This window comes from Puma concolor, chromosome E4, assembly GCF_028749965.1.
Source record: "Puma concolor isolate L17-30 chromosome E4, mPumCon1.1.hap2, whole genome shotgun sequence".
NCBI lineage: Eukaryota > Metazoa > Chordata > Mammalia > Carnivora > Felidae > Puma > Puma concolor.
The window spans coordinates 6,425,929-6,453,038 of NC_141683.1; the positions used below are offsets into that span (position 1 = coordinate 6,425,929).

Here is a 27,110-nt window from a genome sequence, read left to right on the forward strand (position 1 = left end):
CCACACCCAGACACGTTATAATTATAATTAAAATTTATAATTAAAATACTTAAAGACAGAATCTTAAAAGCAGCAAGGGAAAAATAAATTGTTACATACAAGGGCAACCCATTAAGGCTATCAGATTTTCGAGCAGAAACTTTGCAGACCAGAAGAGACTGGCAGGATATATTCAAAGTGCTGGAAGGAAAAAACTTCCAACCACAAATACTCTACCCAGCAAGGTTATCATTCAGGATTGAAAGGAGAGATAAAGAGCTTTCCAGAGCTTTAACTAAAGCTAAACCTTTCCAGAGCTTTCATCACTACTAAACCAGCCTTTCAAGAAATGTTAAAGGGACTTCTTTAAGCTACAAAGCAATGGCAGTGATTAATAACAAGAAAACCTGAGACAGTAAAAATCTCACGAGAAAAACGAAATCTATCGTAAAAATAGTGGATTCATTCACTTACAAAGCTAGTATGAAGGTTAAAACACAAAATTAGTAAAATCAGGGGTGCCCGGGTGGCTCAGTTGGCTTTGATTCAGGTCATGATCTCGCAGTTTGTGGGTTCGAGCCCTGTGTGGGGCTCTGTGCTGACAGCTCAGAGCCTGGAGCCTGCTTCAGATTCCGTGTTAACCTCTCTGTCTGCCTCTCCCCTGCTCACGCTCTGTCTCTGCTGCTGTATTATGTTTATCCAGTACACCCAGAACACCCTCTAGGATAGATCACATATTAGGCCACAAAACAGATCAGTAAATTCAAGAAGGTTGAAATCCTTTCAAACATCTTTTCTGACCACAATAGTATGAAATTAGAAATCAGTTATAAGAAAACTAGAAAAACTGCCAGTACATGGAGATTAAACAACGCGTTACTGAACAGCTGCTGGGTCATAGAAGAAGTCAAAAGGTGAAAATACTTAGAAACAATTGAAAACAAACACAAATACCACAAACTGTAAGATGAACAAAAGTGAGGAGAGAAGTTCGTAAGGATACAAGCTTACCTCAAGAAACAAGATACATCTCAAACTAAAATTTAACTTTACACTTAAAGAAACTAGAAGAAGAACAAACAAAGCCCAAAGTTAGTACAAGGAAGAAGGTAAAGATCAGAGCCGAAATAGATGAGATAGGAGACTAAAAGGATAATGGGAAAGATACCTGAAACTAAGAGCTGGTTCTTTGAAAAGATAAACAAAATAGACAAACCTTTAGGTAGACTCACCAGGAAAACAGAAGGCTCAAATAATGTCAGAAATGAAAGTTATACTAATACCACAAAAATAAGAAGGATCGTAAGAGACTATTATGAACAATTATTTGCCAATAAATTGGACAATCTAGGAGAAATGGATAAATTTATAGAAACACAATTTTCCGAGACTGAACCAAACATAAAGAATAGAAAATCTGACTAGACCAATTACTAAGATTGAATCAGTAATCAAAAGCTTCCAAACAAACAAAAGTCCAGGGCAGATGTCTTCACTAGTGAATTCTACCAAACATTTGAAGATTTAATATCTGTCCTTCTCAAACTCTTCCAAAAATTGAAGAGGAGGGAACGCTTTAAACTCATTTCACGAGGCCAGCATTACCCTGATGCCCAAGCCAGACAAGGACACTACAAGAAAAGACAATTATAAGACAACACCCCTGCTGAACACAGATGTAAAAATCTTGAACAAAATACTGGCAAACCCAATTCAGGAATACGTTAAAGTGATCATAGACTACAGTCAAGTGAGATTTATTCCAGGGATGCCAGTATGGTTCAACATCCACATTAATCAACATGATACACCACATTTATAAAATGAAAGATGGAAATCATATGATCGCCTCAAAAGATGCGGTGAAAAGCATTGGGCAAAATTAAACATCTGCTTATAAAAACTCTAAACAAAGTAGGTATAGAAAGAGCAGACTTCAACGTAATAAAGGCCGTCCACAACAAACCTACAGCCAGCGTCCTACTCAGTGGCGAAAAGCTGAAAGTTTTTTCTCAAAGACCAGGAACAGGACAAGGATGCCCACTGTCACCACTTTTATTCGAAATAGTATTGAAAGTCCTCACCACTGCAGTTAGGCAGGAAACAAAAGGCATACGCATTGAAAAGAAAGAAATAGGGGCGCCTGGGTGGCTCAGTCGGTTAAGCGGCCGGCTTCAGGCACAGGTCATGATCTCGCGGTCCGTGAGTTCGAGCCCCGCGTCGGGCTCTGTGCTGACAGCTCAGAGCCTGGAGTCTGTTTCAGATTCTGTGTCTCCCTCTCTCTGACCCTCCCCCGTTCATGCTTTGTCTCTCTCTGTCTCAAAAATAAATAAACGTTAAAAAAAAAAATTAAAAAAAAAAAAAAAGAAAGAAATAGAACTCACTATTGGCAGACGACATAATACTGGGCCTAGAAAACCCTCAAGATTCCACAAAAAAAGGACTAGAATTAACAAATTCAGTGAAGTTGTAGGATACACAATCAGTAAACAAAAATCTGTTGTGTTTCTATATGTGAATAACGAACTACCAGAGAAATCAAGAAAATAATCCCAATTACAGTTACATCAAGGAGAATAAAATACCTCCAAGGAGGTGGAAGACCTTGCACTGGAAACGGTAAGACGTTAATGAGAGAAATTGAAGAAGAATCAGACAGATGGAAAGATATCTCATACTTAGGGATTAGAAGAATTAACATCGTTAACTCTCCATCCTAACCAAAGCAACCTACAAGTTTGGTGCCATTCCTATCAAAATGCCAATGGCATTTTTTCACAGAACTAGAACAAGTAATTCTACAATTTATGTGGAACCACAGGAGACCCCGAATACTCAAAGCAATCTTGAGAAAGTCCAAAGCCAGAGTTACCATGCTCCCTTATTTTTAACTGTACTGCAAAGCCATAGTAGCCAAAACAGTATGGTACTGGCACAAAAACACGTGGGTCTGTGGAACAGAATCAGGAGCCCAGATACGAACCCTCATATATGGTCCATTAATTTTTGACAAAGGAAGCAAGAATATACAATGGGGAAAAGACAGTCTCTTCAGTAAATGGTGTTGGGCAAACTGGACGGCTACGTGCAGAAGAAGGAAATAGGACCATCATTTTATACCATATACAAAAATTAACATGGATTAAAGACTTGAAGACCTGAAACCATAAAACTAGAAGAAAACGTTAACATAAGTGGTAAACTCCTTGACGTCACTCTCGGTGATGTTTTTTTGGATCTAACTCCAAAGGCAAGAGAAACAAAAGCAAAAATAAGCAAATGGGGGGCGCCTGGATGGCTCAGTCAGTTAAGTGTCCGACTCTTTATCTCAGCTCGGGTCATGATCTCATGGTTCGTGGGTTCAGGCCACGTGTTGGGCTCCTCACTGACAGCACAGAGCCTGCTTGGGATTCTGTTTCTCCCTCTCTCTCTCAAAAAAAAAAATTTTTTTAAAGACGTATGTATATTTATACGTATGATGGAATAGTACTCAGCCATAGAACAAATGAAATCTTGCCTTTTGCAACAACACGGATGGACTTAGTGGATGTTATGCTAAGTTAAATAAACAGACCCAAAAAGACATACTCCACTCATATGTGGAATCTGAAAAAATAAACGAAACCAAACCCAGACTCCTAGACAGAGAACAGACTGGTGATTGCCCGAGGGGGAGATGGGTTGGAGTGGGGAGCAAAATAGTAAAGGAATCAGGAAGTACAAACTTGTAGTTCTAAAACAAGTCGTGTGGCTTTCATGTACAGCATGGGGAATGTAGTCAGTAATATTGTGTTAGCTTTGGTGACACATGATAACTAGATGTACTGTGGTGGTGACTTTGCAATGTATATAAATATCAAATCACCAAGTTGTACACCTGAAACTAATATTTTATGTCCATTATACCTCAGTTTTTTTTGTTTTTTTTTTTTAAGCTAAGCAAATTACTTAGTTGTCACCGCATAGTGGCAGGACTCCTAAAATTGAAGTGTCCGGAGCGACGGTCTTAAAGAATAGGTAAGGTTAGTCAGTGCCCACAGTTCTTCCTCTCTAGTAAAGTGGGAAAGAAGGATATCAGCTCCAAGTGTAATAGAAGACATTTGCAATACTTGTAATGAGAAATCAGTCATCCATGGAGACTGTGTTAAAAATTACAGCAGGTAACCAACCAAGAGAAGTGGAGGGATGGATGGAATCTTCCATTAGCTTTGAAATAGACTCACATCTGCTCAAGGAACTTAAAGTTGATAGGTTATTAGATCCAGTAGTTTTCAACTTTCGGGAAGTCATAGACCCCATTGAGAATGTGATTGGGGCCCTTCTCCAGAAAAATAAGCACACAGAACTTTGCATGCAATTTCAAGGAACGTATGGACTCCCTGAAGTCTGTACATTAGACCCTAATTTCAGACGCCCTGGATTAGCGCATTTCTGTAAATCCTAACCTGTGACACACTCCATGGCTCACTGTTCCCAAACATAACAATGGAATCTGAAGATCAGATGTCAGACTCTGGATTTCCCTCCTCTAGATTAATAGTACTCTAGATTAATAGTACAGTGTGAAAGTAAAACAAAAAAAGAAAAATTCTACTTTTAAATTCAATTCCTGGTCCTGGAGAAGCCCAGCGTGTAATTTCAAAAGTCACTGGTGGGCTGCGTATCATCTTCATAAACAGGTAGTAAGCTCAGCCCTTGCCCGATCCCCCTCCCAGCTCCGGATTCACAGGGGAAACGCTAATGGACACGCAGGCGTGAACCTTCTAACTGCATTGCCGTGAATGTCCAGCTGGCCTTGAAAGACTATCCGCTTACAGTTCCCTCATCAGTTTTATGCCCAAGTTTCATTGACTTCAAGTTGGAAAGCGAGTACCCAGAATTACAAACCAGGAAATAATTTGGCTCTCTCCCTAAAATAAAGAGTTTTCATCCTCTTAGGAAGTAAGAGCATGTGTCTATATATTTTGAGCTCATGATGAGTTACCCAACACGTGTCAGGTAAGTGTGGCTCTGTGTGGTTTTCCTGTTCCCTCTGCAAATAGCCTCTAGTTTACCTGCAAGTCCTGTAGCACTCTCTCTAATCCCAAATGGGAAATGCACTTGTCTCTTGTACCAGGAATCAAGAACTCTGGGATGGGAGTCCCTTCACGCGGAAGGGGAGCGATGGGGACCTCTGGGCAAGAGCATCACTGTCATGTCTACAGCTTGTCTTTCCTGTGCTTTATGCTGCTAAGGCAGACCTTTAAACTCGTAGCTGGGAATCTTAGCGAAATTAGAAACATGACTGATGAATGGGAGGCAAGTAGTCTCGGCCCAGGTCTCCTTGCCACCCACATGATAGGTTTGTTCTTTTGACAGTTACTCGTTCCCACTGTTGAAGGGGAAGGGAGCGCTTAAGCCTTCTTGCCTCCACCCGCCACCGAAATCTTCCTGTGATGTCTGTGGACAGAAGCTCTGGTGTTAACTCGGCCACTGCTCCGAGACCTTACTGAACCGACGAAGGCGGTTTGGGAGCTGGAACCGAGGAGGACGGGCCATCTCAGCACCTAGCCCAGCCGCAGCGCCGCTTGGTGACTGATGGAGTCCCTCTGTTCCCTTGAAAGCGTATTGACAGTTCACAGCCGTTAAAGCTCATTGATGTCTTTCTGGGATCGAAGCTGATGGCAGAATCGCACACTCTGTTGAATATTGATTCCGTATGTGTATTCCTCCCGCAGAGAACGTGATCAACGGGCAGGATTACGAAGTGATGATGCAGATTGACTGTCAGGTGATGGACACCAGGATTCTGCACATCAAGAGCTCGTCCGTTCCTCCTTATCTCCGGGATCAGCAGAGGAATCAGACCAACACCTTCTTTGGCTCCCCTCCTGCAGCCACGGAGGCAGCCCACGTCGTCAGCACCATCCCGGAGTCGTTACAGTAGTGACGTGGGGCTGCGTGGGAAAACAGTGGGACTCTGCCAGACCACAGAGCGGGGAGAAATGCCCTTCCTGCCTGCTTGGTGGCGAGCACAGAGCCGCCTCGCAGTGGGGTTCAAGGGAGTGGGAAAAGCTGTTTTTCACCATCTGCCCTTCCACTTGGAAAGCACTGAAATTCAGACTCGAGGGAGACGGCATTTCTCCAGTGGCAGCTGCCTCCCTGTCCTCCAGTGCTGCCTGGGGTGGACCGTTTCCTGTACTTTCTGAATTGCTGTCTCTTCTGTATTTCTGTTGTGTTTAAATAGTCATCTTTACAGTAAGATCCCCTTCCCTCCTCTGCCATTTCACTTCTTGATAAAGAGATTTTTATTTACAGCCGTGCAGCACGCCAAGTGTTTCCGCGGATGAGCGTTCCCGTTGACTTCATGCAAATCCGTTGCGGATATTGTGCTGATTGGAAAACAGATTTCAGAACTGGAACAGCCAAAAAAACAGCCCCCAAAAAGGTCAAAACAATGTGGAGCTTTAGGCAAAAGGGGGGAGAAAAAGACTCCCCATTGGGGAAGGTTGGTCTTTACCTGGGATTGTGGTTCAAACGTGACACTGAATGTGTTGGGCGCCACAGGGAGGGCGGCAGGTTGGAGAGGACAAAACGCGAGAGCGAGGTGGGCCGTGGGAGGAGGGGCCGGCTCTGTGAACACACACGTGGAAGACACGGCAGGTTTTGATGTGATTGTTGGAGTTTAAGATTAAGCCACAGCAGCCATCTATGCTGAGGCCGCTGAGCATTAGCGTCTGAGCCTGTACGCTCTCATTACTCGCCTGGTGCGGGTTCCTCAAGGACCCCGGGACAGATCCTTCACTTTTGCCGTGAATTCCCACCCACTGCCCACCTTCTGCTGATAGTGACGTGAAGCAAACAGGTTTTCTTTTCTCTTGAGAACCGACAAGTACTTATTCCTTAAGACTATGCAGACAGGCGAGCTTGGATTCCTGTTTGGCCAGTGCCTCCCATAACTCGGCAATAATTTTCAGCTTCTCCAGGGAAAAGACGGTGAAGGAATCCACTTCTTTGTCCTCCCATATTAAAAAAAAGAAGAAGAAATAGCCCTACCACGTTCCTTTGTATCTTACTGTACTTTGACTACTTTTCTTTTTCTCTCTGATGTTCTGCCTTCGGTTTCTTGACTGAGCCTTCCTTATTCTCGTCCTGCGAAACTTTGCAAACACTACTTCTCACCCTAATCGCCCGGGCCGCCTCTTCCTGCAAATCCTCCAGGGGACCGTGCGGCTGGGGCGTTGTCAGCCTGCACAGTCAGGCCTGCCTTCGAAATCTGAAGACTCGCTCAGGCTTCTGGCTCTGGACGGTAATGCCCCTCTGCCCGAGCTAGTTGGATGCTCTCCAAGGAAATCAGTTTAACTTGCACATGCAGTGTGGGGGAGAAGCGCCCTGCTGCCCGGGTACCCGGCCGTCTGGAGTTGGCCGTGATAATGAGCCTCGCCCTGCCCCATGCACAAGCCTCCCAGAGTCCGGGGCCATATCCCGGCAGGGACTGTCTTCCTGGGATGCTCCAGTTGGAATGGGCACCAGGACAAGAGGGCCGTGCCAACGAGACCCACAGGTCACAGGACCGTCTTCTCTTGGAGTCTCTTCTCCGTCCCCGTGCCTTCCGTCCGTCGTGCAGATCAGCTGAGAAAGCAGCGGTGGCCGCGGCCAGTGGGAAGGTGACCTCGTTCCCCAGCCCCCGGTCTGCCGGAGCTGCCCACAAGGGTGGCCTGCGCGTGCACCTCCCCGTCTGTCCCAGCTCTCCCTACCCGTCCGCCGGCAGGTGGCGGTCATGCCGTCGGCCCCCCCAAAGGCCTCTCCTCCAGGTGGACGTGCAGGAGGGACAGCAAGGAGTCATGACCTTCAGCGGCAGCCTGGGAGCCCCCCCCCCCCACTCCCCCTGCTGACCCTCTAGCTCCTTGTGGTTTCCTGGCCTTGACTTGGTGTTTGGAGATGAGGGAGTGGGCTTCTCACGGTGCGGTTTCAGGAAGCGAGCGAATGGCCGCTGACAATTGGCAAAGAAGTATTCCACCGTCTGAGTTTCCATCAAAGCCACTACTCCTCCCTGGGCCCCACAGTGCTTTTGATCTAACACGTGTAAGGCTCCCACCAGTGAGGGCTGTCGGGAAATAGCAAGCGGCTACACCTGATTCGTTAATACAGCAAGCTGGTGTTTTGGTTTAGTGTGTTGGTGAAATCGCCTCTGGGGGGTTGCAGCCAGGAGTTCTGCCCCCAGGATATATATGTGTACATATCATTTTAATTTATTAAGTTTTTAAGTGGGGTTTTGCAAGCTGGCAGGGACTTGGTTAAACTAGAGCGGGCAGTCCCCCCGGGAGGTACAGGACCCTGTTCCCCTGGGGCCGCCCCCGCCGCAGTCTTGGGAAGTGATGATGGGGACAGCCAGGAATGGTCCTTCACCTGGTGGCAAATCCCACGTTTTTAGGCTTTTAATGGAAATATTTCCCGTGCGAACTACTCAGACGTAGGGGCTCCTTCCCCAGGGGGGGCGATCAGCTCGCTCAGAACAGATATGCAGCTGCGTTACAGTAGTAGGTGTAGACGGCCTCTTTCCAAAGTGAGGATTTGTACAAGGATCATCTCGAATCCAGTGTTTGCCAGGCTTGTAGTTGAGAAGCTTTACGTTAGATTATTGAGTGTCAGGGTTTGTCTTTTCACAAGTAAAAACCAAAAAAATCTAACAAAACTAACTTTTTTCTAAACGACTGCAGCCTCCCACCACCAAGTTGGCACGGCTTTGCCTTTTCTTGTTAGCAAGGAGTAGACACGGAGGTATTTGAAAGCAGCAATGTTCTGTGAGTCATTCTTGAATGTTCTAAATAAACATTACTTAGAAACAGACAAGCAACTTGGGATTCAAACTGATTCTTCTATCATTTTTAAAGAGACACTGTCCCGACTAAACCTTCCTGGCTGGACCCTTCCTGCCGGGCAGGAGCCCGGTCGTCACAGCAGTGACCCCGACAAGACAGCCGTTGCTGTGGCATTGGGGGTCCTGGACACTGGACGGCTGTCCAGCTCCTGCAACTTTTGCACTACTTTCTGACTCCTGCCCTTTTCCTAAAGCTCAGGTTGTGAAACTTGGCAGAAAAACAGCACAGGGAAAAACCCGTATTCGACTTCGCGACACTGAAAAGTTTCAAAGCAACTCCCACGTCAACTACCTATGAGGAGTGACCCCTTTTTTACTGACGAGCCAGAGTAAGACCCCCTGTCCCCTCCAGTCCGACCTCCCGCAAGCTGTCCACCCAGGAACGCCCTCTCTCCACTGCGCACCGATGGGCCGACTCCGGGCTCCTGCAGCAGATCCGCGGGAACCGAAGCTCCAATGGATCCTTTTATACTAGCCGCTGATTTATACGAACTAACCTCTCAAGTACGACTGCCGACACCAGAATCGATAGATGCTTATTACCACCTGTGCACCCCACGCTCTTAACCAGAATGTTAGTTTTGCCCATCCTGAGTCATTCTAATCTACAGAAAGTAGGATCTTTGCTGCTAATATGAACACTAATTACGTACGTTAAAAACAAGAATAAAGCCTAAAGAAAGGAAATGTGAGAAATTTTCGTTTCTACCCCTAGTAACATTTGGGGAGGGGGGCAGTTTCTGTGCCCCCCCCACCCCCCACTCCTAGGGGTTATGGTCAACTTTTTATTTTCTAGGAAAACAGGATACTGGACTGTGCAGAAGGATGTTGCTGGAGTCCAGACGGAACTATGCACATAACAGAAATGCCGTGTTCTGTTCCCCCCAAACAGAAATCGGAATGTATCCTGTTAACTTCTATTTTTAGTGACTAAGCTGAAAACAAAGTCTATTTTAGATAAGTCTAGAACTTTGAGCAGTTTGTTCTAAATAGCTGTGTTACCTGTCGGGTTATCTGTCAGAATAATCTGTATAAAAAGAAGGGCAGAGACATCTTGATCGGGAAATTTGGTCCTGTGTGTGGATCGTGTCGTGGCTAGCCACTGGCGGATCACGGACACCAGTCTCGACGTAACGGTTTGCTCACTTTAAGCATTAAAGGTGCAGCACATTAAAAGCCTCCATTATATTAGTTTGGGGAACCAAGGAGTAAATAAATCCTGGTCTGTCATTTGCCAAGGTTAACAAACAGCACACTGTGTTGCTTCTTGTGCCCAGTGCAGCTGGTGACCATTAAACCCGGAGGCTTGAGATGGCCCCCACATGGGAACCCCAGAGAGATGAGCAGGTTGACTTTCACAGTGAATGCAGATTGGACCATTCCCCTCACCCTCGGCCCTAAATGCCAGGCCAGCCACCTGGGTAAGAGATGAGGGGGACATAGAAGGTGGGTGAAAACCGCCACGTACATCTGGCCTTAAGACACCAATTACTTAGTTCTCGTCACGTTGGCAAGTGTGGTGGGGCTGAGACCCGTGGTGCTTCACCCGAGCAGCCGTTAGGGCCCGAGGAGAGAGCGTTCACCAAGCCACATCAGCGGGTTTTCCTTCCAAGATCGTGTCCACACTGAACAAAGAACAGGTTAAAAGACGAGGAACAGGCTACGATTCTCTCCAACAATAGTTACGTCGGTTGTGATGCGTAAATGACACCAGATTTATGTGCTTTTAAGCAAGTCTTTATAAGGCCATGCTTGTTCTTTGTCTAAGATTCAAATAAAGGACTTTTAAACCTGCCTTATTTTGTTCTGTATAGACCAAGAAACAAGACCCCAAATGAATCTTCAGTGTTAAGTGATTAGTTATGAGAAGGGAAACCCAAAGGGTTCCGTGGCCTGTTACTGTTTAGGTGGAAACAACAGAACGCTTTTCCACTACCCCCCCCGCCCCGCCCCCCAGCCTGGTTAAGTAAAAGTTTCCTTTATTGTGTCCAAATATTTCAACTACAGTCTTACTAAGGAAAAAAACTCGCCTAAGAACTCACACTTTGTCCTACATCAACAAACTGGGTCACTCAATCCCATCAAAGGCCTCTCCTCCTGGTTTGGAGCGACAAGTGTCCCCGTGCATGGAGACAGTCGCTGAAAAGCGACGGCAGCGGGTCCATCCGGGGGTCGTTAGCGCAGGCGCTCACTGAGCGCTCGGCATATGCTTCAGACGACACCTGAGGCTCGTCAGTCCTGCTGTCCTGTTTCGGTCCTCCCAACAACCCGGTCCCGATCGCGGCCACGTGACTAGGAAGCAGTGTAGCCAGTATTTGGACCCAGGCAGTCTGCTCCAGCACATGGATTCTCGGCCACCGTATTGTTTCACTTCCGGAGACACAGATCCCATATAGGTCCTGCCCTGCAAGGCTCACAGTTGGCCTGTGAGGCCAGAGACGGAAACGCACAGAGTAACGTCAGGGTTCTCCTAGGGGCAAAACTCCGTGTGGTTCCAAAGACATTCGAACAGACTTCTTGGGCAAGTGAGACCCAAGGCCCCTTTTCCGCCGAGAAAGCAGACCCTGGAGGACGGGCTGAGCGGCAGAAAAGGGGGATCGAGCCACATGGCGCGGTGTCTGGGTGCTGGAGCTCCGGAAGAGGAGTCATGAGGGGGCTCCCTGGTGGCGGGACGTCAAGAGGACTTTTACAAACCGTAGCACTAAAATGTAAATGCTCTTGGGGGCACCGGGGTGGCTCGGTCGGTAGAGCGTCCAACTTTGACTCGGCTCGTGATCTCACGGCTCGTGAGTTCAAGCCCCGCCTCAGGCTGCTGTCAGTGCAGAGCCTGCTTTGGATCCTCTCTCTCTCTCAAAAATAAATAAACGTTAAAGATAATTAATTCATTAACTAACGTAAATGCTTTTTCTGCCGGAGCCTTCAGTAAAGCCTGCTGCGCACACAGCGCCGTGTCTGTGGTTCGGCGAGCGACGTCGCGGAGGGTGCGGCGTGGGGCGACCAGTGACAAGTGTGTACGCGGGACAGCAGAGAATCCAAAACCGAGGAGTCCGTGAAGCCCCAGGGGTGAACAGGGAACCAGAACTTCGCCACCAAATCCTTACGGGATTGTCCCCTGGGACCTCCCACTGTATGTGAGATTCGGGTTCCGGCCAAGTTTTGGATCTTGGAGGATAACCACATGGCCACATGCCCTGTTAGCCACAAAGGATGCGGCCGGCGACGAAGAAGAGAGGAAGAAACCGAGCCACGTGTCACGGGCAATGAGGGCGTTGAGGCGGGTTCAGGAAAGAGGGATGACAGCTGAGAGCCTGTGACCTCCGACAATGCCAGCGGGTTTTCCACGGGCTGCTTCCCTGCGAAGCCACGTACTCTGTGCTGGTTGTGGGTGAAGCACACGGGGGGCTACCGCCCTGCTTCTCCTGCACCTCAATCCCCGGGGTCTCCACCCCAGGTGAGCCACCCACGGGGTGAAGACCAGCCTGGTGCTCCTGTGATGGAAAGCCCCAGGCTCAGCTGACCTTCCCACCCTGCTCATGTCCAAGAGCCTAAGCGGGACGTTGGGCCCCGTCCCCAGGGTGCGTTCAGTGCCTACTCCTTGGGTCGCAAGTTCTGTCTTTACAAAGTTTTCGCTGCGGGATTCACGTCTAGTGTGGATGTAGACCTGAGGCGGGAAAGGATGCTTCTGTAAGAGATCACGGATCTCCATATGCAAAACTGGATCCAGAAGTGAAGGACAGATCTAGAAAAGAGATGCCAGCCACATGGCCATATTAAGAAATGGGTCATCTGGGGGGCGCCTGGGTGGCTCAGTCGGTTAAGCGTCCGACTTCGGCTCAGGTCATGATCTCACGGTCCCTGAGTTCGAGCCCCGCGTCGGGCTCTGTGCTGACTGCTCACAGCCTGGAGCCTGTTTCAGATTTTGTGTCTCCCTCTCTCTCTGACCCTCCCCCGTTCATGCTCTGTCTCTCTCTGTCTCAAAAATAAATAAGCATTAAAAAATTTTTTAAAAAAGAAAGAAATGGGTCATCTCGTAAGAGTAACTATCGGCAGCACTGTCACTACTGAAAACTGCGCGTGTCGATGGGGGACCCGGTGAGGCTAACAAGCAGAACGTACTATACGGTCCTCCCAGTTGTTGACGGGCATAGCCCCGTACCGGTGGGCATCGGCTGGTTGCAAAGGGAGACCCGAGAGCCCCCAGAGCCGTCCGGATTCTCCTTTCCTCGGCGTCCTGCCTGACTTCCACGGCCTCCAGGCTTATCCACACGGCCTGAGCTTCCAGCGCGACTTGCGTTCTTGGGGCGCGTTTCCGCACAGCCAGCGGGCGAGAGGGTGTGACCCCAGAACTGAAAGTTCGCCGCAGATTCTCAGGGTTGGCCCAGACCTGTCCCATGGATCTGTGGGAAACCGTACAGATGAACCAGACGATCCCCTCGCCCCTAGAGGCGTGGGAATGATGTCTCTTCCGTGGGTCTGTGTGGTCGCCCTGCTGTTCCCACGGAAGAGTAAAGATAACTTCCAGGACGGGGGCAAGATTTGTGGACAGCCTGAAAAATGAGCTCAGACGCACAACAGCTGCTCCCGGGAGAGCGCTGGGGTGGAAGATTCGTTGGCCGGTGTCTTTGTCGTGGCCGCAGGGCTCACCCACTCACTTGGCTGCCAGTCCTAAGATCCAAACGATGCGCTTCCCCACGCGGTCTCTGACTTCCCGGCGGTGCTGGAATTCTGCTCCGCCAAGCGACTTGTGCACAGCAGACCCGCCCGCTGCCCCCTCCGGCCTGGCAACCCTCGCGGAAGACGGAGTCGCAGCGGCCCCCGCACCCCCAGCCCGGCCGCTTCCATCAGATCCTCGGCAGGAGGGCGACTCGAAGTTCATCTTAATTGGAACAGTATGAGCAGCGAAGGTGCCGGGACATTTAGCCTCTCGTTTCGCGGCTCTAGGGGTCACGGCTCAGGCGAACGCGACTGGAAGCGCGTTCCGGCGAATTCCGTCTCCCCCGGATCCATAACCCGGTGCAAGTCAGCAAAGCGTGAACAGTCCGAGCAGGGGAAAATCTAGGCTCAGGAAGACCGCTGGGGGTCTCGGGGGCTCCCGTAGCAGCATCTTGCCCTTCTCCTTCCCAGACTCCCCCCTGCAACGGCCTGGGTGTGCCCGTCGCCCCCGCGGGGCGGGGCGGTCCGGGAGGCCGGGAAGCCGGGCTGCGTCCAGGCCACCGGTGCCACGGCGTGCTTGGAACGTGCCACTTGGGGGCACCTCAGGCTGACCCGGCACTTCTTGGTCGAGCTGAAGGACGGAGCGGTTAACCAGGCCGCAGACAGACCCGGTCTTTCCAGCGGACGGGACGGACCGGCACCTGTCGCTTGCGGCGGCACATCCTCGCTACGTCGCCCCCGGGCAGGCGCTCGCGGAGCCTGGGCCACGCGGGGCTCCGCTGCCCGGATGCTGAGGCGGGACCGCAAGCGACACGCGAGGGCCCGCCTTCCCGCGGCAGGGGCGGCAGCGGCAGCCTTCCTCCTCGCTTTTCGACTCCCCCCGATGCCGGTCCGCGGCGAGCGGCAGGCGAACCCGGAAGGAGGCCGCGGGGCTGTGGCTCTGCAAGCACGGTCCCCGGCCCACGGCGGCAGCGGCTCTTTGGAGTCCGCTACAAATGCAACCTCTCTGGCCCCAGCCCAGACCCACTGAGTCAGACGCCGAGCCTGGGCCCAGCAACCTGCGTCTCGATGAGCCCTCCAGAGGACTGTGGCAGGAGTTTGGGAACCACCCGTAGATGCCACGTAGAGGCTGGGGGAGGGAGAACGCCAGGCATCCACATCCACCGGAGCCTGACCTCCCCAGGCCACCATCGCTGGGGCCTTATGGAAACACCAGGAAAGATGTTCCCGTTGTCACTCCCTTTCTGGGAGTCCATGGGGGTCACATCTTGAACATCCCCAGCCTCGCACCCCCGGTGGCATCACCTGCCCCCCTCCCTGCTGTTGGTGGCCCGGCTGTCGGCCGGGGGGTGGGCATCGGGGCTGCGCAGAGGGGCCCCCGATCACGGGGGTGCACCCGCTCCGTCAGCAGGCCCAGGGCTCGGGCTACACCCGGGAAAGGGACAGGATCTCCCGGGGACCCAGCTCCTAGGGGTCCCCCCGCCTGGAAGGGAGAAGTCTCCTGGGCCACCGGAAACCCGCCCCCCCCCCCCGGGGCAGGGAAAAACTCTGGGTACCCCAATAAGAACACCCTGGCCCCGCTGGCGACACGTGACGTGCCCCCTCGTCCCCATCCGTCACCGCTCCGAAGACAAGGTGGGCCGGCTGAGGCTCAGACCCCTTCGATACAGCGCTGTGTTCCTGCTTCTCAAACTGCACACTGGAATCACCCGGGGACCTTTCAAAACGGCCGCTGCCCGGCTCCCACCCTCAGACGTTGTGACTTCATTGGTACAGGGTGTGACCCGGCCGAGGGTGGTGCCGTGGACTCCTGCCCAGGTGATTCCTACGTGCGGCAAAGTCCGGGGACCCACGACCGGTGTCTTTCGAGGCCAGGCCCTCACTCGTGTTCTGATGTCTATGGAGCAGCGGGAGGGGGGAGCGGGGTTCCAGGGACAAGGAACAAACGTGTCCGCGGCATCAGACAGAAGTGAGATTTAGCAAAGAGCTGGTAAAGAAGAGGGGGGGAGCAGGGAGGGCTGGGGGGGCTGGTGAACATTGGATTCACTTGCGGAGATGATGTCAGACATTCCCCCGTGATGCTAGAACTGGGGAAACGCATGAAAATAACCATGGCTGTGAAAACGGGGCTTTCTGTGAAATGGCACATTCTTGGAAGGAGCGGGAGCAGGGAGGGGGAGGGCCGGGCCAGAGGGGGCGCCGGAGGGAGACTGGCTCCCGGCCTCCAGAGAAGGGGGGGGGGGACGTAACGAGGGATGGTTTGTGCCATTGGCCTGAGGGATGGTGCGGGAGGACAGCTGCTGACCAGAGGCAGCTGAAGCCCCAGAGGGAAGAAGCCAGGAGGGAGAGGAGGAATCGGTAATAAGAAAACACACGGACTTAAGGGCGCCTGGGTGGCTCCGTAAAACATCCGACTCTGGCTCGGGTCATCATCTCACCATTCGCAGGTTCGAGCCCCACATCGGGCTCTGTGCTGACCGCTCGGAGCCTGGAGCCTGCTTCGGATTCTGTGTCTCCCTCTCTCTCTGCCCCTTCCCTGTGCGCGTGCTCTCTCTCTCTCTCTCTCTCAAAAATGAAAAAACATTAAAAAAAAAAAAAAACGCACCCAGCTCCGGGCCGCGTGGGGGGCTCCCATGACAAGGCTGAGTGGCCAGCTTCTCGCCCTGCAGCCCCTCTGGAAGGGACGAGACACAGCAGAGGGCAGTGCACCCCTTCAGGAGGGCACCGGGCCCCAGGCCAAGGCCACCAGGAAGCCAAGCCCGAGGCAGGTGGGCGAGTCCCGGGCACAGGCGTCGGGCTCCTGTGTAGGGGTGCAGTCCCCCTCATTCTTAGATCTCACCCTTCCCTCCGGGAGAGCCATCCACATGTTAAGTCACACGGAGAAAAACGCCCTGCAGATAAAACCAAATCACACAGGCTCTTAAATTCCCAGGTGAAAGGCTTTCTGCCTGCTCTGTGCACTCAGGAGACTTCCTGAGCCCCGGCGTGACTGCGACGAGCCATCTGCTGGGTAAACGTGCCAATCAGGCCGCACGATGTGACGTGGCCCCCGAGATGCGCCCTTTGGCGTGTCCCGAGAGGTGGGCAGGCAGGTCCCCTCCCCGCCACCCCGTCTGGGGGCTCATGCTCTCCCCACAGGGCTCCTTCCAGAGGGTGTCAACGGAGACGCTGTTGGGGCTCCAGGAGACGCCATTTGGGGTTCTTGGAAACCGATCTCAACGTCAAGTGCTTCGAGATGCTGAATGTCCTTCCCTAGCCGGCGCTCCTCCTCCCTGGGCACAGCCTTGCCAGGCCAGGCTGCACGCCCCCACCCCCACACCGCCGGAGCCTCTGCCCCGGCTGTCCCCTTCCCCTGGGGCACCTCGCCAGCCAGCTCCGAGGTGCCCCGGGATCCGCACAACCTCTGAGCGCCTCGGGGACTCTGGTCAGCGGTTTCCTGTGGGAGAGAGGCCACGGCCTCGGCTCTCCACTTACTGGAAGGCCTCCCTCTCCCCTCTCTGCCTCCCGTCCACCCTGACCACCGGCCTGGCCTCGCAGAGGAACAGAAGTGGACTGGCTTCCCCGGGGGGCAGAACCGCAGAAAGCCTGGGGGCTGCGATCCGCCGCTGGCCCTTAGTTTTCAGGGGAGGGGAGAGGAGAGGAGAGGGAGGGGAGGGGAGGAGAGAGGGGAGGAGAGGGGGAGGGGAGGGGGAGGGGAGGAGAGAGGGGAGGAGAAGGGGAGAGGGAGGAGAAGGAGAGGGGAGGGGAGAGGAGGGGAGAGGACAGGAGGGGAGAGAAGAGGCGGGGAGGGGATGGGGGAGAGATGGGAGAGGAGGGGAGGGGAGGGAAGGGGGGAGGAGAGAGAAGAGGATGGGGGAGGGGGAGGGGAGGGGGAGAGGAGGGGGGGAGGGGGAGGGGAGGGGGAGAGGAGGGGGAGGGGAGGGGGAGAGGAGGGGGAGGGGAGAGGAGAGGAGGGGAGAGGAGAGGAGGGGAGAGGAGGGGAGGGGAGAGGTGGGGAGGGGAGAGGAGTGAGAGGACAGGAGGGGAGAGGAGGGAGAGGAGGGGAGGGGAGGGAAGGGGGGAGGAGAGAGAAGAGGATGGGGAGGGGGAGGGGAGGGGGAGAGGAGGGGAGAGGGGAGAGGAGGGGAGAGGATGGGGAGAGGGGAGAGGAGGGGAGAGGACAGGAGGGGAGAGAAGAGGCGGGGAGGGGATGGGGGAGAGATGGGAGAGGAGGGAAGGGGGGAGGAGAGAGAAGAGGATGGGGGAGGGGGAGGGGGGAGAGGGGAGAGGAGGGGAGGGGAGAGGAGGGGAGGGGAGAGGAGAGGAGGGGAGAGGAGGGGAGGGGAGAGGTGGGGAGGGGAGGGGAGAGGAGGGGAGGGGAGAGGGAGGAGAAGGAGAGGGGAGAGGAGGGGAGAGGAGGGGAGAGGAGGGGAGAGGACAGGAGGGGAGAGAAGAGGCGGGGAGGGGATGGGGGAGAGATGGGAGAGGAGGGGAGGGGAGGGGAGAGGTGAGGAGGAGAGGGGAGAGGAGGGGAGGGGAGAGGAGTGAGAGGACAGGAGGGGAGAGGAGGGAGAGGAGTGGGGAGAGGAGGGGGGAGAGGACAGGAGGGGAGAGAAGAGGAGGGGAGGGGATGGGGGAGAGAGGGGAGAGGGGGAGGGGAGGGGGAGGGGAGGAGAGGGGAGGGGAGAGGAGCAAAGGGAAGGGGAGAGGAGAGGAGAGGAGAGGAGGAGAGAGGAGGGGACTCCGGGGTCAGGAGCCCATCTCCTGCAAAGTGGCAGCGTGTAGGACAGTGTGTCCTACAAGAACGCCATAACCCCCAGGGTGCCCCCGTGAAGGCTGTCTTTTCTGGAAATCCAGCACGGAGGGCAGTGGCCTGTCCGTAACAGGAGACACAAAGGAGTCAGAACTCGGCTAAGGTCTTTAAGGAGGGGGTTCCACTTCCGACAGAGCGGCTGGAAGGGTCAGCTGACTAAGGGCAACCACAGCCTGAGGGTCAAAGGTCCTTCTGTGCAACCAGAATGGGGCCCTCTGGTGACAGCCTGCCTGTCAGCCCGTCACGTCAGGCCACCACTCTGAGCCAGGCCCCGGCCGAGCCTGGACAGGCACCCAGAGGCAGAGACGTCCTCCAGCTGCAGCCAGGCTGGCCGGGGACACGCATGCAGGCCTCAGTGGCTGGGAGGCGGCCAGATGTGGTGCGGGCTCGGACACGGGTGAAGAGGGCGGAGGGGATGGGCGCTGTGCCCAGTGAGCCCGGGAGGCCTTCCGGAGGGAGGTGGCTTTGGGCAAGGCCATGGGCGGGTGGGGGGAGGGGGGGGGAAGAATTCACTCAGGTAATGCTGGGGGCGGGGGGGGGGGGCGGAGGATCACCTGCCAGGGCCTCCTCGCAGGGGAAGGGAACAGCCTGAGCAGAGGCAGGAAAGGTGAGCTCCAGCTGGCGTGGCCTCCATGTGGGAGGCCTCTCATGCCCAGGGGGAGCCAACTCAGCTGGTAGGTAACTTCCTGGATCTCAGAGCACCACTTTGACGCAGAGATTGGTTCTGGACAACCCCAACTGGTCCCTTGACCTTGGATGGCTGTCTCTCAAGAATGCCATGCTCGGAGGAGTTTCCTAGAAAGACCGAAGGGTCAACCTGCGAAAAGGGAGTCTGTGCTTCGCTGAAAGTCAAGAGCGTCGCTGTTCTCCAACAACCGGAAGGCGCCGTGTGGCCCTCAGACTCACTGGGCCCAGCGGCCCTGGGGTCCAGGGATGCCTTCCACAGCACTTTTGACAAGAGTCCTTCTGGGCTCTGAAGGTCTGGAGGGGCGTCTCAGGGGCCCTTTGACAAGCGGCAAAGCCAGCGGAGCTAACCGTGATCGAGACCTTCTCTCCAGCCGGGGCTGGTGGACGAGGGGAGAACGCGCTCTGCATGAACGGGGGAGCCGGGCCCACCAAGGGGTCCGAACGACGAGACACAGCAAACGAGGAGCACTCAAGCTCAGGGGTCTCACTGAGGCCTCTTAGGCAGAGGTGGGGGGTGGGGCACACACAAGGTGCGTGGGCAGAGGACGGACGGTTCCTGAATTCTCTGTCTCGGTCCGGAAACGACTGTGGTACCTCCCCCCACCCAATGTCCGCCGGGGCACCTGCTGTGTCCGCCCACTTCTTTTTCCCATTTTTCTTTTTTTCCATCTTTCTTTTCTTTTTTCTTTTTTTTCTGTTTTTCTTTTTTCTTTTCTCCTTTTTTCTTTTTTTACTGTCCTGTGTCTGAGCGCCTAGGAGCCAGAGATCCCCGATGAGAACGCCCTCCCCTCCGGGTCTCCGAACTCAGGCAGGAAAAGCCAGCTTGTCATGGAGCGAGGAGGGAGGAGGGAGGAGGGAGGACGGAGGAGGGAGGAGCGGGGTTCTTCTGAGGGCAGCGGGCGGACTTGGACTTCCCGGCTTCCTCTCCAGCCCCGAAGTGAGGCTGCTATGTGACTCTGGGAAGTTCACCAGTTTTCCGGCCCGTTCCTGGCACCTGCTGCTGTTGGCTGCACTTTAACCCCCACCCCCCGCCCCCCCAGCCACTACCAAATTTTCCTTGGTGCTCCCAGGCCAGGCCACCTCCTCCAGAGAGAGAGCTCAGCTGAGGTCACATGGAAAATAACCCCGAGGAGAGCCCTGCTCTGAGCTGCTGTAGCTGATTTCCCTTTGCCCTCCCTCCCTCCCTCCCCTACCCCACGCACAGGGAACATCCCCACAGGTCACATCACATGCCCCTACGCATAGGGGTGCCGTGCAGTAAACGTTTCATACGACTCGTTTCCATCTGGCGACTCTGGGAGAGCTTGACAAGTACAGAACTCCAGGGACACCATGCCACGAGGCGTGTGTAACTGCTGGCTTCCAGACGACAAGCCCTTCCAGTGGGAAAGCTCACGGGGCAGATGAACCTTGCTTTACACCAGAACACATTCCTGAAGAGTCACAGATCATCGTTTCTGCTCTGCCTTATGCCAGGAAAACAAAACACAAAACCACAGCAAACACGAAGACGGCGAGTTAGAAAACGGAACATTAGAAACAGAAAATAGAAAAAGATGCTCAGCATCACTCAGCACCGGGGAAATGCAAACCAACGCTGCAAGGAGAGGTCATCTCTCACCGTCAGAACGGCCGGAATCAACGACACAAGAAACAAGCGTTGGCGAGGATGCGGAGAAAGGGAACCCTCGTGCGCTGCCGGTGGGAATGCTAATTGGTGCAGCCACTCTGGAAAACAGTGTGGAGGTTCCCCCCAAAATTAAAACTGGAACTGCTCTATGACCCAGCAATGGCACTACTAGGTATTTATCCAAAGATACAAGGACACCAACTCGAAGGGGTACACGCACCCTTATGTTTATAGCAGCGTTATCCACGACGGCCACGCTATGGAAGCAGCCCAAGGGCCCATTGACTAATGAATGGATAAAGAAGGCGTGATATATACCTACACGCACACAGACGTGCACATACATGCAAGGGGATATTACTCCATCAAAAAGAATGCAATCTTGCCATTTGCAACAACATGGATGGAGCTAGAGTGTCTTAAGCTAAATGAAATAAGTCAGAGAAAGAGAAGCACCCATATGATTTCAATCACATGTGGAATTTAAGAAACAAAACAAACAGGCAAGGAGAACAGGCGGATGGCGGGGCGACTGGGGAAATAGGGGAAGGGGATTAAGAGCACATTTAGGACGACAAGCACCGGGTGACGTATCGTATAGAGGTGTTGAATCGCTATATTGTACGCTTGAAACTAACAAAACACTGTGTGTTAACTATACTGGAATTAAGATGAAAAATTTAATTTAAAATATATAAAACACGGGCGGCTGGGTGGCTCAGTCGGCTGGGGGTCCGACTTCGGCTCCGGTTATGATCTCACGGTTCGTGGGTTCGAACCCCGCGTCGGGCTCTGTGCTGACAGCCCGGAGCCTGGAGCCTGCTTCGGATTCTGTGTCTCCTTCTCTCTCTGCCCCTCCCCAACTTGTGCTCTGTCTCTCAAAAAATAAATGAAAAAAAAAATTTAAAAAATACATATATAAAATAGAACCGGGAGAGAGTCAGAGACAGCATGGACGCCCTAAGACTCCAATGTGCTCGCTACGGTAAGACACAAGTTGGCCGTAAACTCCCCAGCAGCTAGCATGAACAGAGAAATTCGATTAGTTTCCCAAAGCATCACGTACACACTGAGCTTTGGGACACGGAGTCCTATTTCCAATCTGTGAGTGGAGCTGCTATTCAAGAAGATGTTTGGGGCGGACGTGTGGGTTCGTTTTTTGTCTTTGTGGGGCAGCCCTTCATTTAGGGGAGAGGCCTTTCCTCACTCGGTGTCATCAGGGTGTGGTGTCAGTCACAGAATCCCCGCCCCCTTAGGGAGGCAGGCTGTGGACCCCGGCTCACCCATCACATCGGACCCTGGACCCTCTCTGGGACATCTGCGACCTGAAATGGAGACACCTGGGGGCCACAGGTGGTTAAAGCCGAGTCTGTCACGAGAGCATCTCCAGACGACTCCCGCATCCAGCGACGCAGAGCCCCAGACCTGACCTCGTTCTTTCTTTCCCATATCTTGAGTTGCCAGGTTTTCCTGGAGTCTGTGAACTTCGCAGATTCTTTCCAATAAAATCTTTTTCGTTTAAGCTCACGAAAGTCTTTCTGTTGCTGACAGCCCACAACTCCTAAAGACACGGGTGCCAATGAATTCACGCGGAATAGGAGAATGCTCTCAGAGAGCAAATACTCATCTTGGGTTGTCTTCTTAGAAAGTCACAATCCAGGACCTTTCATTTGCACGCACAGCGTTCGGGGCTACTGCTGCCCTGTCTGGGGAATTGGATGAGGCCCCCTTTGGCAGTGAGGGGACCTTGAAGACGGTCTGAGTGTGGAGGAGAGGAGGGGGTGGTGGGGAAGGTATTCTAGAAGGGCAGAACCTCGGGGTGTTGCAGGAAGTGGGTGGGAGCTTTCGGCCTGGCCCCAGGAGACACTAGACCCCACGTTCCCCAGACGGGGCCAGACCGCATGCTGTGTTCTCCAAGGCGACGTCCGGAACTGGGTAGAGACTTTTAAATTTTTTTTTTTTCAACGTTTATTTATTTTTGGGACAGAGAGAGACAGAGCATGAACGGGGGAGGGGCAGAGAGAGAGGGAGACACAGAATCAGAAACAGGCTCCAGGCTCCGAGCCATCAGCCCAGAGCCCGACGCGGGGCTTGAACCCACGGGCCGCGAGATCGTGACCTGGCTGAAGTTGGACGCTTAACCGACTGCGCCACCCAGGCGCCCCCAAGACTTTTAAACTCTTCACCCACATTAAAAGTGCAAAATAAAAACGGAGTTGGACTTTTTTCAAAGGGGATGTTTGAGGAGGATTCCTTGGGAGAGAGCTTCTTGGATCCCTACTCTTTCCCTGGGGTGGGGCGAGCCTGCCGGTGTCCTCAAGGCTAAGCGGGGAGAGCGTTAGGTGGACCCACTGAAACACTTCATCCATGTCCCTTATAGTTTGGGGGTCACAGCGGATGAGTGACTAACTCCGTTTGGGGTAGGCTGGGAGGGAGGGAAGGTAGGCTGGCTGTTACGTTTCAGCAAAGATTACTTAATGGGGGCAACCGCTTCCAGGCTTGGTCAGGGCAAATGGGTTGGACGTTGTCTGCAGGCCAGATATGGCCACACGTGGGGTCTCTCAGGTCTGGTGTAGAGGGACAGTGATTTTAGCAGAATGCTGCTGGAGGGTCTCACGAAATTCCCAGGGGCAGGGGAAGGGGTGGGCAACCAGGCAGCATGGGGACGCTTTCGTCCACATGAAAAGCAAAACAAAAGTTGCTTAATGATCACAGCCCTGGAGGCCCTCCTATCAGCCTGACAGTCACAGGGACATCATCAAAGCAAGATCTGTCAGCAGCGGGCTCGACAGGTTTGTGGGAGGGGACCCAGGGTGTTTGCGAGACGCCATCACGGGGTGGGGAGGCTGGAGAAGGTCAACGGCCGTCGTAGGGCGGACGTGGAAAATACCAAGAACCAACCGCACAGCATCACTGTGAAGTCTTTGTACCAACAATACTGAACCTGGATGTCATCAAACCTCTAGATCTAACTTCTAGTTTAAAGGAAAAACAGGGGAGAGAGAAACAAAAGAAACGTTTGAAGGAAGCAGTCAGGTCATGTCAGCAAGGGATATTCTGCCGAAAAACCAACATCGTTTCTTCAGCAAATCGACGGCAGGAACGGAAAGGGGCAGAAGAGCAGGGAACAAACCTGGACTAAAAGATTTGACAACAATTAACACCGGGGCGCCTGGGGGGCTCAGCTGGGTAAGCGTCCACTTCGGCTCAGGTCACGATCTCACGGTTCGTGGGTTCGAGCCCCGCGTCGGACTCTGGGCTGACAGCATGGAGCCTGCTGGGGATTCTCTCTCTCCACCCCTCCCCCACTCAGGCTCACTCTCTCTCTAAAAATAAACAGATTTTTTTTTTTTTTAAAAAGGGTCCTCGAGCTTATATCCCAGGGGACCATCAAGGGAAGTCCAAAAGGAGAGCAGACTTGAGGAATCAAGGACTTTAGCTTTGGGGGGTGATAGCGGCCGGTATTTTTCACTTAGGTTCCTCGCACTGCCTTGTTTGAACCTTCCGCGAACGCTCTCCCCATGCAGGTGGAGGGTGCTCCTGTTTACAGAGGGCGGCCAGGCTCAGAGAGGCTGACTCCAGGTCACGTGAAGGCCAAGTAGGGGAGCCAGGACTCACGCCAGGCACTGGGGAAGGTTCCCTCCAGCGGACATCCGGCTTCACCGCGTGGTAGCCGTCGGGGAAGGCGGTGCTGGGTCGGCCTCAGGTGCGGTGGCCTCACCGAGCGCCCCGAGGCCTGGGCCGTCCCGGCCCCCGCTGCCAGCCTCTGGAGATCTGCCCGCTGAGCCCCTCACCGTCTTCTGCCTCCGCCCAAATGTCCCCTCATCGCACAGACGGTCCCCGAGCTGCCTTTACAAACAGCCACGCCCTCCCCTTCTCCCATTTTTCTCTGGCTCCTTTCCCTGCTTGGGATTAGTGCCACCTGTCACCTTACACAGAAACGCATTTCCTTCTCCCTCCCGCTCTAGAACAGAAGCACCGTGAAGTCAGGACTCGGCCAGCCCCGGAGGCTCCATGAATATTTATCGAACGAATACATGCGCACACACGAATAAATGAATGTAAAAAGAGGGATGTTGGTCATTTCTTTCTCTACTTGAGAAAATCACGCTGCTGGGAAGTACTGTAATGGGGGGGGGAGCACACTTGACCCTTAAACAACACAGGTTTGAACAGAGGTGCATTTTTTCCGATACAATACAGCACTGCCCGTGTATTTCCCTTACGATTTCCTTAACATTTTCTCTTCTCTGGCTTCCTTTACTGTGACATACAGCATAAAACGCATATAATATAGCAAAAATGTGTTAATCCACTGTTTGCGCTATTGGTAGGCTATTAATAGCTATGTTTTGAGGGAGCCAAAAGTTATAGGTGGATTCTCAACTGCACGGGGTGGGGGGGGGGGCGGTCCTACTCTCTGCCCCCCCCCCCCCCGGGCTGTTGGAGGGTCGAATGTAAATCTGTCTTCCCGTCACTGTCACTATCGGAGAGGTGGTAGAGCCCAGAGGAGACTCAGCAGGTTTGAAAGCCGGAAGGCCCCCCCCCCAACTTCTACAGGTGAGGGGAAGTCCAAGGTCAGAACTCACCTGGCCGTTGCTCTCTCTGCAACCATCTGAGAAACTCATTCTCTGATTCTTTGCGTTTCCAAAGGTGGATCCCATGATGAGGAAGCGGCCTGGGGAGTCCTGCCTGAGCTCAGGGAAGCCGCTCCCGACCACCCGGCCTCCGGCCGGAGTCACGCTCCCCACAGGCCCGACCACCTTCCTCTTCGTCCTCCTTCCGGCCTGTGGGAGCTGAGCTGCCGCCCACCTGGCCCCAATGGGCCGTGGGGCCAGAGGGTAACGAGCTCACACACACACACGAGCTGCAGCTGGCACCCCAGGGGCCGGTCCTCGAGGCTCTTGGCTGGAGGGCCAGCGGGTGAGGACGCCCCACAGAGGGGCCGGGAGAGTGCCGCTCGGGTCCGTGGCCAGGTGTTTCCAGGCCGGAGAGTCAGTGAGGGGGCGGGGACGTGCCCTTCGCACCTGCTGACCACCTCCCCCCGGGGCCCCGAACCGCGACGTGGCCAGTCAGGGCAGCCGCTCCCCCCGCCCAGGCAGCACCACTGTCCCCTCCCACCTAGAGGCCTCTCAGGCCAGGGCCCGGCTGGCCGGGGGATGCGGCCTGTGTCCCGGGATCCCGTGCCCCCACCTCGCGAGCTGGGCCCCTCGGAATTAACTCTTTGGCACCACAGCTGGGCCCTGACCGAGCCTCCACCCCTCCTGACTGCCCCCGGTTGCCGGTCCTGTCGCCCGGCCCCGGAGGCCACCCCGTCCCGGAACCCTGGGGTCTGAGGCCTTTCCGGACACCGCAGGGCAGGCCAGCTTTGAGGTTAGGGCCGAGGCTTGGACAGGAAGCAGCCCGGGGAGCCCTGGCATCGTGAGGACAGCAGCAAAGAGCCGAGGCCAAGGGCGAGGCATAGGTCACAGGGGGCAGATATCCCGCACTGGACTCGGCCGGCCGCCCAGCGGCGAGGTCGCCAGGAGTGGGTGGTGGGACGGGCTCCGGTCCAGCAGGCTGGCAACCGTCAGCACGTCACTTTGCAGGGACGGACGGAGAAGCGGACGTTTTCATGCGTCACCCCGGTCCCTCAGAGCAGCCCTGCCTGGGGCTCGAGTCTCTGCTATGGTTTCCAAGCCAGGGCCGGACCAGAACACCTGTGCCCCCCTCCCGCCGAGCGGGGCTCTGGACACGGGCACCAGCCGCCATCTGTTTGAACCCTGGACACGCCACCTCTCTCCCTCTAACCCTCCTGCGGCCGCCAAACCTGACGGGCACCTGCATTTGCTGAGGAAACTTTACCCACGCAGCCCCGGGACAGAGAAGTCACTGGGTGCAAGCGGAGGGCGGGGTGAGGGTGCAACCACCTGGCCACACAGGGAGGCTGGCCGCAGCCCGGGGATGACCACGCAGGCCGTGTGTGCGTGTGTGTGCGCGCGCGCGCGCGCGTGTAGGGGGCACCTGAGGTCTGTACAGAAGGACTCTCCAGGCAACTGCTCCCCCAACGGTGGGGGGCAGGGGAGGTGGGGACAGCGTGGTGACATGATGTGCCTGACTTCCAACCTCATCCTTAGGGTCGGCCCTCTTCCCACAAACTCAGGAGTCACCTGTCGAGGCTTCTCCGTCTGTTTTGTGTCATGAGGAGGCGAGCGCAGGCTGGTGGGCTCAGCGGCGTCTGGAGAGGGGCCCGGGCCTTCCCTTCCTGCCCACGCTTCCCGGCAGGGGCGGGGGGGGTGCTGCTTTCAGAGCGGGGCCGAGTCCCCCTCTCAGGGGAAGGTGGGCAGGGAAGCCCCGGGGAATGGGAACATTACCACGAGGATGAGGAGGGGGAGGCGGACTGAGCAGACTGATCTGGCTCCGTCCAGACCCCCCTCAGCAGGGGAGGTGGCTCAGGGTGGGTACAGCTCCGAGGGACAGGATCGACCCTGCCGGACACAGCCACGAAGAACAAAAACGCGTTTGGGGGG

General features: G+C 54.3%; 1 protein-coding gene across 2 annotated transcripts in view; it reads left to right on the forward strand.

Annotated features, from left to right (window-relative positions):
- The window catches only part of ATF6 (activating transcription factor 6), a 205,610-nt gene extending 194,976 nt beyond the window's left edge, over window positions 1-10,634 (forward strand). For both annotated transcript variants that reach the window (XM_086693381.1, XM_025927813.2), the window contains exon 17: window positions 5,697-10,634. In XM_086693381.1, the coding sequence (XP_086549507.1) occupies window positions 5,697-5,905 (209 nt within the window). In that variant the 3' untranslated portion in view covers window positions 5,906-10,634. The remainder of the gene's footprint in view (window positions 1-5,696) is intronic.
- Window positions 10,635-27,110: the final 16,476 nt, after the last annotated feature.